The 15,332-nt window shown below is 37.8% G+C and overlaps 1 protein-coding gene across 1 annotated transcript in view; it reads left to right on the top strand.

Moving 5' to 3' along the window:
- The first annotated feature begins 1,370 nt into the window (after positions 1–1,370).
- pkhd1l1.1 (PKHD1 like 1, tandem duplicate 1) overlaps positions 1,371–15,332 on the top strand; it is a 95,466-nt gene continuing 81,504 nt past the window's right edge. Inside the window, exons 1-15 of the mRNA XM_042347005.1 lie at positions 1,371–1,389; positions 3,669–3,791; positions 5,151–5,225; positions 5,312–5,456; positions 6,360–6,444; positions 6,859–6,916; positions 7,602–7,689; positions 8,675–8,728; positions 8,941–9,014; positions 9,117–9,156; positions 9,975–10,045; positions 10,782–10,892; positions 11,407–11,496; positions 12,224–12,489; positions 14,659–14,759. Of these exons, the coding sequence (XP_042202939.1) occupies positions 1,371–1,389; positions 3,669–3,791; positions 5,151–5,225; positions 5,312–5,456; positions 6,360–6,444; positions 6,859–6,916; positions 7,602–7,689; positions 8,675–8,728; positions 8,941–9,014; positions 9,117–9,156; positions 9,975–10,045; positions 10,782–10,892; positions 11,407–11,496; positions 12,224–12,489; positions 14,659–14,759 (1,400 nt within the window). The remainder of the gene's footprint in view (positions 1,390–3,668; positions 3,792–5,150; positions 5,226–5,311; positions 5,457–6,359; positions 6,445–6,858; positions 6,917–7,601; positions 7,690–8,674; positions 8,729–8,940; positions 9,015–9,116; positions 9,157–9,974; positions 10,046–10,781; positions 10,893–11,406; positions 11,497–12,223; positions 12,490–14,658; positions 14,760–15,332) is intronic.

The following is a 15,332-nucleotide window of genomic DNA, read 5'->3' as shown; positions in this document are numbered from 1 at the left end:
ATTAACTAAACAAGGACTTTCAGAAAAATGTTTCAACAACAACAACAACAACAACAACAGGGAGAGTTCCGGAGCGCTTGACAGTGGCGGAGTCTGACAACGAGCCAAGGGGGAGATGGAAAGGGGAGATGACCATGAGCACAATCAAAAAGGAAGGCCTTCCTGAAAGTGGGGAGGAAGGGGACAAAGCAGAGGGATTAAGGGAGAGAGTTCCAGAGTTTCGGGGCGTAGTGGCTCAAGGCACGGCCGCCGATGATTGAGCGGAGGGAGCAAAGGACGAACAGGAAGCCAGAGCTAGCCAAGTGGAGACACAGAGTGATGGAGTGGGGAGTAAGCAAATCGGATAGGTAGGGAGGCGCAGTCACCTCTTCGACCGCCCCTACGGTCACCTTCCCCCTCCCCTGGCTCGGCGTCCAGCTCCGCCATTGTTAAGTGCTCTGACACGCCGCGTGGTGTGGAGGGCACTATATAAATGCAAGTTGTTGTTGCTGCGAGGGCATGAAAGGATTTTGAAAATGAGTGACAGGATCTTGAAATCGATCCATTCGGTAATTGGTAGCCATTGCAGCCCGGCAAGGACTAGTGTGATGGGGGTCTGGAGTTTTGTGCGGATGAGAATCCGGATGGCGGAGTTCTGAATTAGTTGAATTTTGTGTATCATGGAGTTGGGGAGACCATTAGGGAGGATATTGGAATAGTCCAGCCAGGAAGTGACGAAGCGTTTCGGCTGCTTTTATTGTGAAGTACGGATGTTGATGGACAATAATAATAATAATCCTTGCATTTGATATACTGCCTTATCACATCTTCGAGGCATCTCAAAGCGCTTCACAGAATATATTGTAAAGTGAATTGACTATATTTTGTGGACAAAACGCGGCAGTCAATTGCGTACAGCAGTGTCCCACAAACAATCGTGAATTTAGTGACCAATTTATTACTATTATTTTTTTTTGGAAGGAATTATTATCCCCGGAAAAGCGATCCGCCAATCGACTACCAAGCGGGTTCCGACTTACTGCTATGTAAACAGAGGTGTGTTGGAGGTGGAGAAAGCGATCCTTGTTAGGGAACGGATGTGGATTAGAAAGGAAAGCTGGGGATCAAACTTGACATCTAAATTACGCACAGGTTCGGTGAGTCTGAGGGAGAACCCGGGGAAGTTGAGGAGTTCAGACCCACAGGAAAGAAGAGGTTGTTGACAGGATATCAGCGGACAGGAAGTCACAGGTGGAGGAAGAGAAGTAGATTTAGGTGTTATCCACATACATGTAGAAGTTGATCCCATGACTGCAGATGACATCGCTGAGAGGGAGCATGTAGATAAGGAAAAGAAAGGCACCAAGGTAGAGCCTTGGGGTACCCCGCAGATGACCGGTGGGAGTAGACGTAAGTAGGACTCAAACCATGGGAGTGCGTTCCCACTAAGGTGAATGAGGGAAGACAGGCAGTGGAGGAGGATGAGGTGATCGACTGTGTCAAACGTGGCAGAGAGGTCGAGGAGGCAGAGGGAGCCCTGATCACACAGGGAGAGAGGTCGTCATTTGTTACTTTGACAAGCGCTGTCTCTGTGCTGTGGGCAGGATGAAAACAGGACTGGAGAGGTTCAAGTAGAGAGTGGAGGGAGAAGTGTGAGCGAAGTTGATTTGCAACTACGCGTTCCAAAACTTTGGGCAGGTTTGAAATGGGTCTGAGATTCGTGGGGTTGGAGGAATCAAGGGTAGGTTTTTTGAGGAGAGGAGTGATGACAGTGGTTTTGAGGGGGAGTGGCACAGAGCCTGAGGAGAGGGTTTGGTTGATTGTATCAGCCAGTAGTGGGCAGAGGAGGGGGAGTTGGGTGACCAGAAGCTGGGTGGGGAGGGGGCCAAGGACATAAAAGATTCCAAGGCAATTTTCAACAAGACGAAAGAGTTTTCCCAGTGGCCTGGCCATCAATCCCCCAAATTAATCATTCACCTCATGGCTGTTTGTGGGACTGCCGCATTCATCATGAAATACACAATCCCTACACTATTACAGTAAATTTTGTGAAGTGCTTTGAGATATCCTTCCAATATGCAAGGAATATTATTATAAAACTTCCAGTCCAGCTCCCTCAACTACTCTCTCAACTTTATAGACTTCCTCTTTTTAATATAGAAAACATTTGGTATTGCAATACTAGTGAGTAATGTGACAGACTTATTAATTCTGTTGTGCCAAAAAAGCTCAATCTAAAATTTGATCCACCAAGTGTGACTTGAATTGCTGAAAGTCACTATAAATGAAAAGTATAAAATAGATTTTTTTCTGACACACAAGACAATCATTCCTGCAGTTCTTTAGCATATCGTTTTAATGTGAAAGGTATTGCACGTAGGTGTATACATTTTAAATTCACTAGTCGAACAATGACTAATGAAAGATCAGTGTATAAAAACACAAAGGTTGCTAAACACAACATAAATTGTTGAATCACCATCAACTCCCATTTCCAAAATTCATCTACAAAATACACAGTCACTACACATTACTGTAAATCTTATGAAACACTTTAATGAGATGTCTTCCCGACATGAAAGGCAGGCACTGCTTCAAATGTAACACGAAGTGGGAAAAAATGACAATTTCAGCTCAGAGAGACAACCTAAAAGTTAGATTCTCATATATTTTATATATGATCTATATGAGTAGCAATGCCAAGTGATAAGTTTTCAAAAATAATTGTAATCTATGCCTAGATGATTTATATGACATGTTTTATAGTGCTTCACACAGTCACAAACACATCTCATTTCCAATTCAACTAATCCATATGATGCTGTTTACAATTGGTTGCTAACAGTCATCTCGATTAGTGATATGAATAATCATGATCAAATATCAATGCAACTCACTCCACCCAGTTCCTATGATGATCCTTATCTCTCCACCCCCTTGCACACAATAAATAGTGTTGCAGAGAAACTGAGAGTAAAGAGCCAGCAACCTGAGCTGAATGCTTTTACCTGGAGCTGGCCGTGGGTACAGGTAAGGTGGTTCACAGTGACCTACAGATTATCTTGGTAAAATTGACGCACAAACTTGATAGGATAAGATTAAAAAGATATCTTATTCTATATTTGTAACTACACAGTTAACAATTTTATATGTAGAGCGCAACCTAATCACTTGTAGAGTAATCACGTTTCCCTTTATCCACACCGGACTGAGATCCTGAATGTAACGTGATGCTAAAATGTCAGGATCTGTTAGGATCTGAACTCTTCAAAGACATAACCGTGAATGTTGAGGGAAGAGGAGAGGTGGTGGAGGAGGATAGAGTGGTTAACGGTATCGAAGGCAGCAGAGAGGTCAAGGAGGACAAGGAGGCAGAGGGAGCCCTGGTCGCAGGTGGACAAAATGTCATCTGGCACTTTGACCAAAGCTATTTCTGTGCTGTGAGCAGTTTGATTTGTGAAGAGAGTGGCAGAAGAGGAAAGAGTGAAGCTGGGAAGCAACAACTCGTTCCAGGACCTTGGAAAGGAAAGAGAGGTTGAAGATAGGGTGGTATTATTCCATTATTCACATCTGAATTTGCTTATCTTGGCACTTCCTTGATTCCAGTAACTCGGGGACTGCAGAGTGTTTGATGCTAAATGTCATTTTTCTCTATTCACCTATTAATGTGTGAATTCTCCTCTGTGCAGAAGAAAGTACCAAGTGTTGGGATCAGCATTACAACTTTGGGGGCACTATGAAACCCAAGCTGCTGTGGCGTAGGTTTCAGATAGTTCTTATTGTTCTCTCCATCTCCTTTCAAAGAAACACAGGTACATCTGGGTAACTATATTCATTTGTAACAAATATTTGTTTTGAAAATGAAACCATTTTTATAAAAATGGCTGTTTGTGGGCATTGCTGTGTGCAAAATTGGCTGCCACATTTATTCACAAAATACAATCATTGCACTTTACAGCATATCCTGTGAAGCACTTTAGACGTCCTCCCGACATGAAAGACGTTATACCAAATGCAAGGGTTTTTAAAAATAATAAATAATAATAATTTTATAATTGATATCATTACTGTATTCATATATTGTAGCTCAGTGGTTAGAGCACTCGCCTTGCAAGCGAGACACCTGGGTTCAATTCTAGATAGGGCGAAACCTTGGGTAAGTTTCCTTACTCCACACGCCTGATAATAATCCCTCCAAAAAACAAAACAATAATAAATTGGTCATTTTCAATCCACGAATGTTTGTGGGACACAAACTGCCGCGTTTCGCCCACAAATATACAGTCAATTCACTTTACAGCATATTCTGTGAAGCAATTTGAGACGTCTAGAAGATGTGATAAGGCGCTATATCAAATGCAAGGATTATTATTATTATATTATTATCATCATTATAAGTGCTCTCCAGAATTAGGTAAGCAGGTTATGTTCCTCCAGAGAGAGATTGTGCATTCCACTCCGTAAACAGGGAAATTTTCATGTGTGAGTGACGTACATATGTGGAACACTCAGTTTGGTTTGAATATTCTTAAGTATGATAATGGGTTTCCTTCCGCATGTGTCAGACAACCTGCCAGAAATAAAAATGTGGAAACGTAACTTTTTTCTCAAAAGAGATTTAATTAGATCTTTGTTTTTGAAGAGGTCAGAAATCACATAATCGATAGAGTTTAGTGTTTTGACTACAGCAGGGGTAATCATATTGCCATTGCATAGTTGAACATTAAATATCCCATGACACAATTTGAAAAAGGGAGTTTCTCCCAGTGTCCTAGTCAACAATTCTGTAAATGAATGAGTCAAATTGCTGAATTTGTGGAACTTGATATGTACAAATTGGCTGAGGTGTTGGATTACATACATCTTGGGGGGAGGTAAGCAGGGTTTCCTTGGAGCTGAACTGGGGCCTAGGTAACATGCCTGGTAATAGAATGTCAGAATCGAGCCAGCCCTCTGTGGTTGTATCGGATCACTGCATTTGACAACAATTACATGTGATATGCTCTGAGGCTTTTCAACATTATAGGCATTATATCAAGTCCAAGGATTATTAACGTGAAAAGTTAAATGGAACTGTGTAATTGTGAATATCAATTCCTTAATTTGAATTATTTAGCAAATTTCATCCATTTTAGTTTAGAACTGAAATATGACCCAATTTATTTTTTCAGATGCAGCAATTTCTCATATTGAGCCTCATATTGGTAGCACAAATGGAGCAACTAGGTTGACCATCAGAGGCACAGGTAAGAAGTTGTTTGTCTTTTGTATTGAGTATACTCGGAAATCTCAATCCTGTGTTCGCAATAACATACATTGTTTTTCTTTACAGGATTTGCGGGAGAAAATCAGTTTAATTACGGATCTGGAAACGAAAAGTTAGGAAACAGTGTGAGCCTGGTGTCTGACGTGAGATCCATCCCCTGTGATGTGGAGAAGGACTCCAGCGATGAAACACAAATCATTTGCATCACCAGGTAGAATTTAGCCTAAGTATTAAATAATTGACTCCATGTGTTAGAAAAGTTAGAATTTATTTCACAGATTTTTATTTAAATAAATGTTTTTAAGTGAACGGTCTTTGGATGTGCCATGGGATTGGATTTCAGAAACCTAAAAACACTCTCTTCCCTCTTCCCTCCCTTAATTTGCTATGTCTGTTATTAGAAAGAACCAGCTTCCAAATTAAGATTGAATTTAGGAATTTTACACAATTCTGTAGTCATGTATTTTAAGACAACCTAATTTTACATGCTAAAGCTAGGTGGAATTTCAGGCCTTTAAGGAAGTAACAAAATGTACACTATTTAAGAAAAAGCAAATGCAACTTAATATTAATTCTAACTGAAAGTAGACCTCACCACTACCTTCTCAGGGCAACTAATACGCGTAATAAGTGTACTCTTGTTTGGAACTTGTAGTGTATTCTGAAGTGTCTATTAATATTATGCTCACAACTGGAGACAAAAGTGACGGTGACTCCCAGATTCTGGCATAACGTAACATATGTGTTTGTGTCCCCTATCAGACACCAGGCTCCTTCCTGTTCATCAGGAATTTCTCCCAGTATTCGGGCCAACAAAACTCCAAATAAAATTGGTCACTCACTTCATGGCTGTTTGTGGGATATTCCAGGTGCAAATTGGCTGTTGTTTTCACCTACAAAATAAGCTTTGAAACCCGATAAGGTGCTATATCAAACATTATTATTAAGATGGAATGCTTTTCATTAATGCGGAATATGTTAGCTAAGGAGAGGAAGTAGTTATATTTGGAACTGGCGAGATAGACTGTATGCATCTTGTATATATAGGCCTATATTAATGCAGATTTAGAAATGTTGTAATACACAGAAATTGAGCCTTTCCCTTGTTTTGCAGACCTCTACCAGATGACAGATATTATGTTGCTGTGAGTGTAGATGGAGTTCCAATCACTGACAGTGGCTACAGATGGTCCTTTAGGGTCAGTGGGATATTTTTAAGCACACACATCTAAAAAAAATGTATAAGGGTCTAAATAACTTCCAACAGGATTATTTAATATGGAATACAAGTCACGCAGAAAGGGAAACCCTCTGATAACTGGAAGTACATCATGCAGAGCCATAGGAACACCACTTCAGCACGGAGCATGGACCTCTAACAAGATTCCTTATTAAGAGTATATTCAGAAGACACAACAGTTATATGACAGGAGTGGTGGGTCATAGAAAAAACACAGGCAGCTTTCACTGTCCACTATAAGTTAATGGAGTCAGAAATCCATCCTATAATATTAAAACAAATACCCACCTATGCTATTAGCCTAAAGAGCTTGGATGGCTGAATCAAGCTAAAGGCTGTTAGCATCAATAACTTCTGACTTTGTTTTTTACAGTCCAGATTGGACAAAACACCTACCATCGATGGAATTTTTCCGATATCTGGATTACCAGGTCTGATTTTAAATTTTTAAGGAAAAAATGTGTATTTTCTCATCTGATCAGTAAAACAAGAGCAAAGCAAAAATTCCCTCATGCTACTTGCAGAAACTAATGCCTTTTTCACCTGTTTTCTGGAAGGGCTGTGTTGGGACAAGCAGGTCTAAATTGAGGAAAAGATCAGTTAGAAGAATGAAATTCCTGTGCTTCATAATCCATTTGGTTTAATAATTATCACATCAAACACATTATTAAACATTCTAGATTTTGAGCGATTCGTAAACTATAGCTGGGGACTATCACCACTTGCCCCTGACGAGTGTACATTGAAATGCTCTTTTTTTAAAAACACAATTGACATCACCTTTGTTTTCTATACCTCTGGTTTCAGTTTGATTTCAGATCAGGCAGCATTTGAGTTCTGTGACACAGGATAATTGCTGAATTAAGTTACTATCCTAATTTAGCTGCTTTCAAAGGCCGAGCAGTTTTCAACACAGAGGGGTCCTTGGGGTGGGAGGAATCAAGTGGAGCATCTCATCCAACAACTCACACCACTGTCAAATGCATCAAGAATCATTCAATGATTTATTATAATCACATAATATATGTCAGCCCACACAAGATGAGTCTGTTTTTAAATTCTGTTAACTGCGAGATTCTGATGTCTTGTTTCTGATGTCATGTTTTGGGTTTCTAGGTACACTCATTACTATGCACGGACAAGTATTCACTGATGTCTTTGGCAGTCATTCAGTACAGAGTTCTAAGAAAACTAGGCTTCTGAGGTAAACTAGACTATTTTTTTAAAAAAACTGTTTAGTCTGTTTAGTTACTCTGGTTTAATGCTGAGGGGAGCGCTACAATTTAGAAGGTGCCATCCTTCAGGTGAAATATGAAACCAGGATCCTGTCTGCCCTTTCAGGGAGATGTTAAGAATCCAATGTTGCAGTTCGGAACCAGGGTTGCTTCTTCCAGTCTCCTGACCAACAATCCTCCATATAAATTGGACGAGCATTTTATGGCTGTTTTTGGAACTTTTCTTTACACCTGCCGACCAGTAATTTGATCTGAAAAATCTTCTTGCGAGATATAATCCTTACATTTTTTTGATGAGGATCCAAACATCAATGATAAACACTTGGTAGCAAATAACATTTATGAAACGATATACCATTAAAAGAAAAAAGGATTTAAATATCTTCAGGAGAGAAGCAGTGAAAATTATTATTATTATTATTAATTAGTGAGAGAAAAAAATGAGTTCTGTAGTCATGTGGTGAAGTAGCCTTTCTATCTCATCTGCCACTAAGCCAGGAAGTAACTTTGGATCTCTCCACAGGCTTTCAAGTTAAGATGTCTTAATTTCCTCAGTCTATTATAATTCCACATGTTGAATCATTGTTCAACAGACACAGTAAAGCAAAACAGTATACACCAAAGCATTGAAAAGAACATCCTTTTTGATTCTAAGTCCTTTTACCTATATTGGACCACTTTTAGTATATGGAATACGACCTTGAATTGAAATATCATTACTTTAGCATCTGAAGTTTAATTAACACCTTACTCAAAAGGAGAAACATTTAAAATGAAGGTAACATGTTGTCTACAAAATACACAGTCACTACACTTTATTAAATTGTGTAAAGCGCTTTGAGGTGTCCTTGTGACATAAAAGGTGCTATATAATAATAATAATAATCCTTATCAAATGCACGGATATTATTATAGCACTACTTAATTAACTTTGTTATGCAACTTCATTTACAGAGTCTATTTTGGAGGAATGCCTTGTGAACTCCTTCATCCTGATTCCGATACTTTGTAAGATTGTTATTTTTTAATATTCATTTATGCTTTATTTAAATTACTGAAACTATTTTACAGTATATTTTGTGAAGCGCTTTGAGATGTCGCAAAGATGTGATAAGACTCTATATCAAATATCAAATCAAAGGCTCTATATCAAATAATAATAATTTTATTTTTTTATAAAGGATTTGCAAGAATTTGATTTTACACTTTGGACTTTTTAGGTATGGCTTGGAGCTTGAAAGTGAGCATAGTTCGATGGGTACAATAACTTGCAAAATAACTGGGACATATGTTGGTAAGTTTTCTATGTTTTTTAAAAGAATATTATTTAATATCACTTTATTAGTGTATTAATACTGTATTACTAATACTTTGTTCATAATCAATATTATCCCAGGTGATCACAATGTGAGCTTCATTGTGGAGCGCTATGGAAGGTAAGATTTTTTTAAAAATTGTAGTAGCTTTGATCTTTGAGGTGATATAATGCCACAATCACTGTATTCATTGGATTCCACTTAGATGGAATTTCAGTATTTGTTAACTACAATTTTTATAGTCAAAGACTTTATCATATGATAAACCTTGCTCATATCTCTTTGACCGCACTTTCAATCAACTTTCCCTTTGCCCTTCTGGCTCCCATTTAATATTATTATATTACCCACTAGCTCAAGTGGCCAGCCAGCAGTGCCAAGCACTTTGAGACAGCCTCCAAATGTGAAAACACTATATAATTGTAAATTGTATTGTAATACTGTATCAAAATCCGGGAGCTCAAATAGAGTACATTGGATGTTTTTTAGTGTCTTCTCTGTTAAAAAAAATCTCCAGGAAAGAGTCATATAAATGTTGGACAATATCCTGTTAGGCTTGATTTTTCAACAGCCGTTGGACCCCTTTGGATTTTAATGTTTTCCCTAACTACCCTCTAACTGTTATAATACTGGAAGACGTTTTTGGCTATTCCACAGCCCTTTCTAGTTCTCTCTTGGCTCCCCTAATCCCTTTGAATAGACTTGTTTCCACTTTAAAAAATCTTATAAAGTTATATCCTACTCATTCTACCAAGATTTTAATGCAATTTTAGACACATATAAAGCATTCACTAATGGTTATGTTGCAAGTGATTCCAAAGTTCTTACAGTGCACAAATTGGATTTCACTGGTTTGAATTACATGCCAAGTGAAACTTCAAAGTAATCCTGCAATTTCAAATATAGACTGAAAATTGCCTCTTTGTTTCCTGTTGTAGATCTTTGCCTGAAACCTACACCCACTTTGTTTCTTCCCTGAATAAAATCAGTATGTTCCAAACATTTGCAGGTAAGGAAACTACAATTTCAACTGGTTAATTATGTTTTCTGTTGAAGTCTGTTTTGTCTCCTCTGGCTATTGCATATGTGTATGTTACTTTAAATATGGTGCATAAAATTCAGTATATTGGTATCAGCCTAACTCAGTTGCTAGCACCCTTGCTTCTGAGTCAGAGGATGGTGTCAGGATGAATACTTTTCATTTTAGTGAATTGCTTGTGCAAAACTTGATGAATATTGGCATTGTTAACAATCAGCACTGCTTCAGGATTTATAAGCACACATTAGTTTTATAGATTGGTCTAACACAAAGTAGCTTTGCAGATTTAGGTTTAATAGGCAAGTGTTTAATTAATTTATCTAAGAAATTTAGAAGTGATTTATACATGCTCCTGCAAATTGTGCATTTCTGTATTACATACAAAAAGCAGCAGCACATTGGCATGTGCACTTAACAAAAGATAAACTATGTTGTGGTAATACATACAGCAGCTCAGTTACTTGTGTTGCAAATGCAACAACTTCCTGTGCTTTTCAATTTACTTGGCAAATTTTGGCCTTGGCTTGATATACATAGCAGCATTTAAATGGTTTATTTGCCATCAAGCATAAACAACAACAACTTGCATTTAACCGTGGAACAAATGGAACTTTGTGTATCTTAAAATATATTCCCATCCCGAAAGCTTGTTAAAAAATAATGTTAACTGTAACTTTTAAACATCTGTGTAGTGTTGTCTTTTCAGAGATCAGAGGGATCTACCCATCTGCAGGGAGTGTGGAAGGAGGAACCCGACTGACAGTAACCGGCCAATTCTTTGATGAAACAGATTCCTCAGCTAGAGTTATGATAAAAGGTATCAAGAGATTTGAAATTCCATCTATTGTTAACCTGTTATACAATTTAGTCTTAAAATTTAAGATCAGACAGAATGATGGACAATTTGGTTTGCTGCAGCTCTGAAAAAGAACCAGTTTCCAATTTAAGACCGAACTTTTTGACAATTTTGCACTTTAAAACAAAGTGGTCTTATTGACTAGGTGAAATTTGGGGTTTATAGAGGACATAGATTACATTCAGCTTGTTACTGAATTACTTTGTTCTATTTTTAACTGTTGTTTTTAACAGCATTTATAATCTAATCAAATCAACTACAAAATATTGAAATGCAGGATTTACAGCCAATGACATGTAAGCCCATCGCCATTTGGTTTATTCAAATTGTGATCTGTTATATACTCAGCACGATGGTTAGTGAAATAATAAAATTGGTTCTGTTTAAATATTTGAATCATGAACCATCCATAAAAGAAACAAAAGTCATTCTTACATTCTTGATACAATTCTTCCTTTTTTTTACTTTCATACAGGGCAAAACTGTGATATTATAAGTCTCAGCAACAATCAAATAATCTGCAAAACACCTAAAGAAGATAATACTGAGAGAACAATCTTTCCAGGTGAAGTTCTTTTGCTGTGCTGAATTAAATTTAATAAAAATCTAAGTTTTCAATGTAGCCATTGGATAGATAGTTCACACAAAGAAGCATAATACCATAGAAATGTTTAGCATGTAAGAAGCCTGTGCTGGTTCTTTGAAAGCGTGAGTATATAAGAATAAATCCTTGCAGAATATATTCAGATACATACTTCACAACATTGCTAAGGTAAGTAACGTTAACGCCTTGGAAATGGGATTGAAATATTTAAATGTTGAAGTTCCAGGTCAAGTTGATAAACATATAATACTTGGGTTTTCTGTAAATAAAGCACTAAAAATTAGTTCAGAAGTATAGAGAGCCATCAGCAAGGTAAATAAGATGCTGGAGTTCATAGGAAGAGGTATTGAATATAAAAGCAGAGAATTAGGATAACAATTTACGTTTATATAGTGCCTTTCACATCTGAAATGCTAACAGAACTTACAGGGCATGTTTTCCTAAATAAAAGTGTTATATGAATGAATATTGTTGTTACAGGTCCTTAATGCTTTGTGTAGAGGATTGTGTGAGCTCTCTAATGTTTTCCACTTACTATTGGTACACGGAACTCTCCCGCTGGATGTGTTCCAATGATTTCAATTTGAATCACAGTGCAGTTCATGAGATTATGTCACAGGAATAGTTTTAGCAAATGTTCTTCGTGTTTATATGCACATATTCATTATTCCTTTCTGTGTTGACTTAGGTGGAAGGGGTTTGAAATTGGAAATTTGGACGAATAGTAACCCAGAATCGCTAAGTGAGATACTAAACTACAATAACAGTACTCCAGGATATTCTGTGAATTGGGTTGATACCCTTTCGTATGAGCGGTCAAAGGACTCTGATCCATTTGTTGCCCGATTCAGTGGCTTTTTTGTGCCCCCAGTGACTGACAATTACCGTTTTTACATCAAGGGTCGAGGTAGTTATGCACTGCATTTCAGCTCCACTGGACACCCTCAAGACAAGGTAAGGAGGATTGAGAAAGACCATTGCAGTACATGTGGTCAATCCCATAGTTACAAAAAATCATGCAGTACAAATATTGTAATGCCAGGCAGACAACACTGTCTGGCTCTCTTTAGTATTGTACTTAGCATTGAACCTGCTGGTACAGAAAGCTGCTGCTGCCACTGAACTGGCAATTCAAACCAAAGAGAAACAGTTAATAATAGTTAATAATAATAATAGTTAGTAACGTGGAGTCCTGTAGCTCAGTGGTTAGAGCACTCGCTTTGCAAGCGAGAGACCTGAGTTCAATTCCAGGCAGGGCGAAACCTTGGGCAAGTTTCCTTACTCCACACGCCTAATAATAATCCCTCCAAAACAAAACAATAATAAATTGGTCATTTTCAATCTACGACTGTTTGTGGGACACTGCTGTGCGCAATTGGCTGCCACGTTCGCCCATAAATATACAGTCAATTCACTTTACAGTGTGTTCTGTGAAGCGCTTTGGGACGTCTTCCCGACGTGAAAAGCGCTATATCAAATGCAAGGATTATTATTAATAATAATAATAATTATAATACATAGATGTAAAAGTGTCTTTCACGTCAGGTGGACATCTCAAGGCACTTCACCAGATGTAATATAAAGTGTAAATGTAGGTGAACATGGCAGACAATTTGTACACAGCAATGTTGCATAAACAACTATGAAGTGAATGGCTAATTTTGTTTGGGGAATTGTTGGGCCAGGACGCCAGGAAAAACTCGCTTCTTCTTTCCAAATGGATCCAGCGTTCTGGCCTTAAGCCCTCTTTCTGGTAACCCTTTAATTAATCTTCTCTTCCTCATTTTTGTTAGAAAAGCTTTCTGGTACCTATGCTAGAATTTTGTATGTAAAATGAAGAATTTAACTGCTTGTGAATCTGACCCTGTGTTGTTCATTGGATTCCACTAACTTCCAAACCGCTGATACTTTAAAAATCCTTTACTTAGATTATTTACTTGTAGTTTATATGATTCTATCACCTAACATTTCCAAACCAATGGAAAACACTTGAGAGATGAATCTCTGAAGGTTTGTAAATTTATGAACTCACAATGGAAACCAGAGAATAGGATTTACTCATCCACCAAGGTTCATAAATTTACTAAACTATAGACAGTCATCTCTTATATCTATAGTTTGCAGTCTTAACCGAGTACCACACTCAATGGGAGAGGAGGAGAGAAAAATAGGATAAATGCTTAGGAACTCAATGGACTGCTCGGAATTTTTTTTAAAAATTGAAAAGAATGGAGATGTTACTATAATATGTGAAGACCCACTTTAAGACTGAAGACCTTCTTCTTTGACCTTGCTTATGGTCACTTCCTCCCTCCCCCAGCCTCAGCATCAAGTTCCACCTCAGTATCAAGCTCCGCCACTTTTTGGCACTCTAGGCGCTGCCCAGCACTAAGGGCGCTATACAAATGCAAGTTGTTGTTGATGTTGGTGTTATAAAGCAGGAGAGGGAGTAACAATCAGAACAGAGCAGTGAATTGTTCTACTTTAACTCATCACTGTGATACTGTTCCTATACTACTGATGAAAACCATAGCTAGAAGAGGTGAATCTAAAAAGGTCAGTAAAATTGTTGACTTTGGTGGATGAGTAAATCTTATTCTCCTCTGCTTTCCATTGTGAGTTTCTAAATTTGGAAACCTTCAGAGAATTATCTCAGAAGTGTTTTCCTTTGGTTTGGAAAAGTTAGTTGGTAAATTATTCACTTGCAGTTTATGTGATTCTATGTAAATTAGTTTTTTTAATGTGTCAGCAGTTGAGATGTTAGTGGAATCCAATATGCAATTTTGGGTCAGATTTACAATTAGTGAAATTCTTCATTTTACATTCATAGTTCTAGCACATATACCAGAAAGTTTTCCTTTTAAAAATGGGTAGTTAAAGTCTAGTTTAAAGGGTTACCTGGAAAAGTGGTTGAGGCCACAACACCGGACTCATTTAAGACATTGCTTGATGATTTAGGAAGGTTGAGATCATATGGTCTAATCTAAATAATACTATCTTATGATTTTTACAGTTAAATATATGGATTGGTTTCAAGTGTGGATTAATAAATATGCTATGAAACATAATACGTGTTGACTATGCATTGAAAGCTCTTTAAGTGTTGCTTTACGTCAATTGCAGGTTCAAATTAACTTTGGAAAATGGATTATCTACGCTTCTAAATCTTACCACCTATTTCGCTGGCCAAAAGCAAGTGTTGTTCATCTTCAGAAAGGGAAAGAGTAAGTACTGTTATATTTCATCTACTTTAAGATTTAATATGCAATGAGTTCAGAAAGGAAGCAGGACATACTGGCTGACTGATGGCAACTGAACTCCGATCTACAAAATTTACAGTAATAAGCTGTTTCTTAAATGAGGCCAGTGTCCTTTGTTCTTCCTGATAAGCCATTCTAACTGTTGACCAAATCCTGTTTTCTCTGAAATGTCCATTGTGAAGGCTGAAGAGCCCCAGCTTATCTAGTCGTTCCTTGTTGTTCATCCCTCTAACACCAGAGATCAGCCTGTTGCTCTCCACTGCTCTGGGGCTTGGGCAGCCCTTTATCTTGCAGTGACTATACCTGAGTCAGTATTTCCGGTACAGCCTGATTGGTTCACTGAACATAGCCTGGTGGGATGTGATTTTAACTCATTGGGGGTAATGTAGCCCAGCATCCTGTTTGCCTTGTTTATTACTGCCTCACACTCCTTGATGTAGAAGTAAAAGCAGCTCAGCAGGAACATACAGAATTGAATTCCGTTTTAAGCCAAAATAAACAAAACAACACAAAAATAACAAACTCAATATTCCATGA

Source organism: Callorhinchus milii, unplaced genomic scaffold (genome assembly GCF_018977255.1).
Source record: "Callorhinchus milii isolate IMCB2004 unplaced genomic scaffold, IMCB_Cmil_1.0 Scaffold2, whole genome shotgun sequence".
Lineage (NCBI taxonomy): Eukaryota > Metazoa > Chordata > Chondrichthyes > Chimaeriformes > Callorhinchidae > Callorhinchus > Callorhinchus milii.
This window is presented reverse-complemented; position numbering and strand designations above follow the sequence as displayed.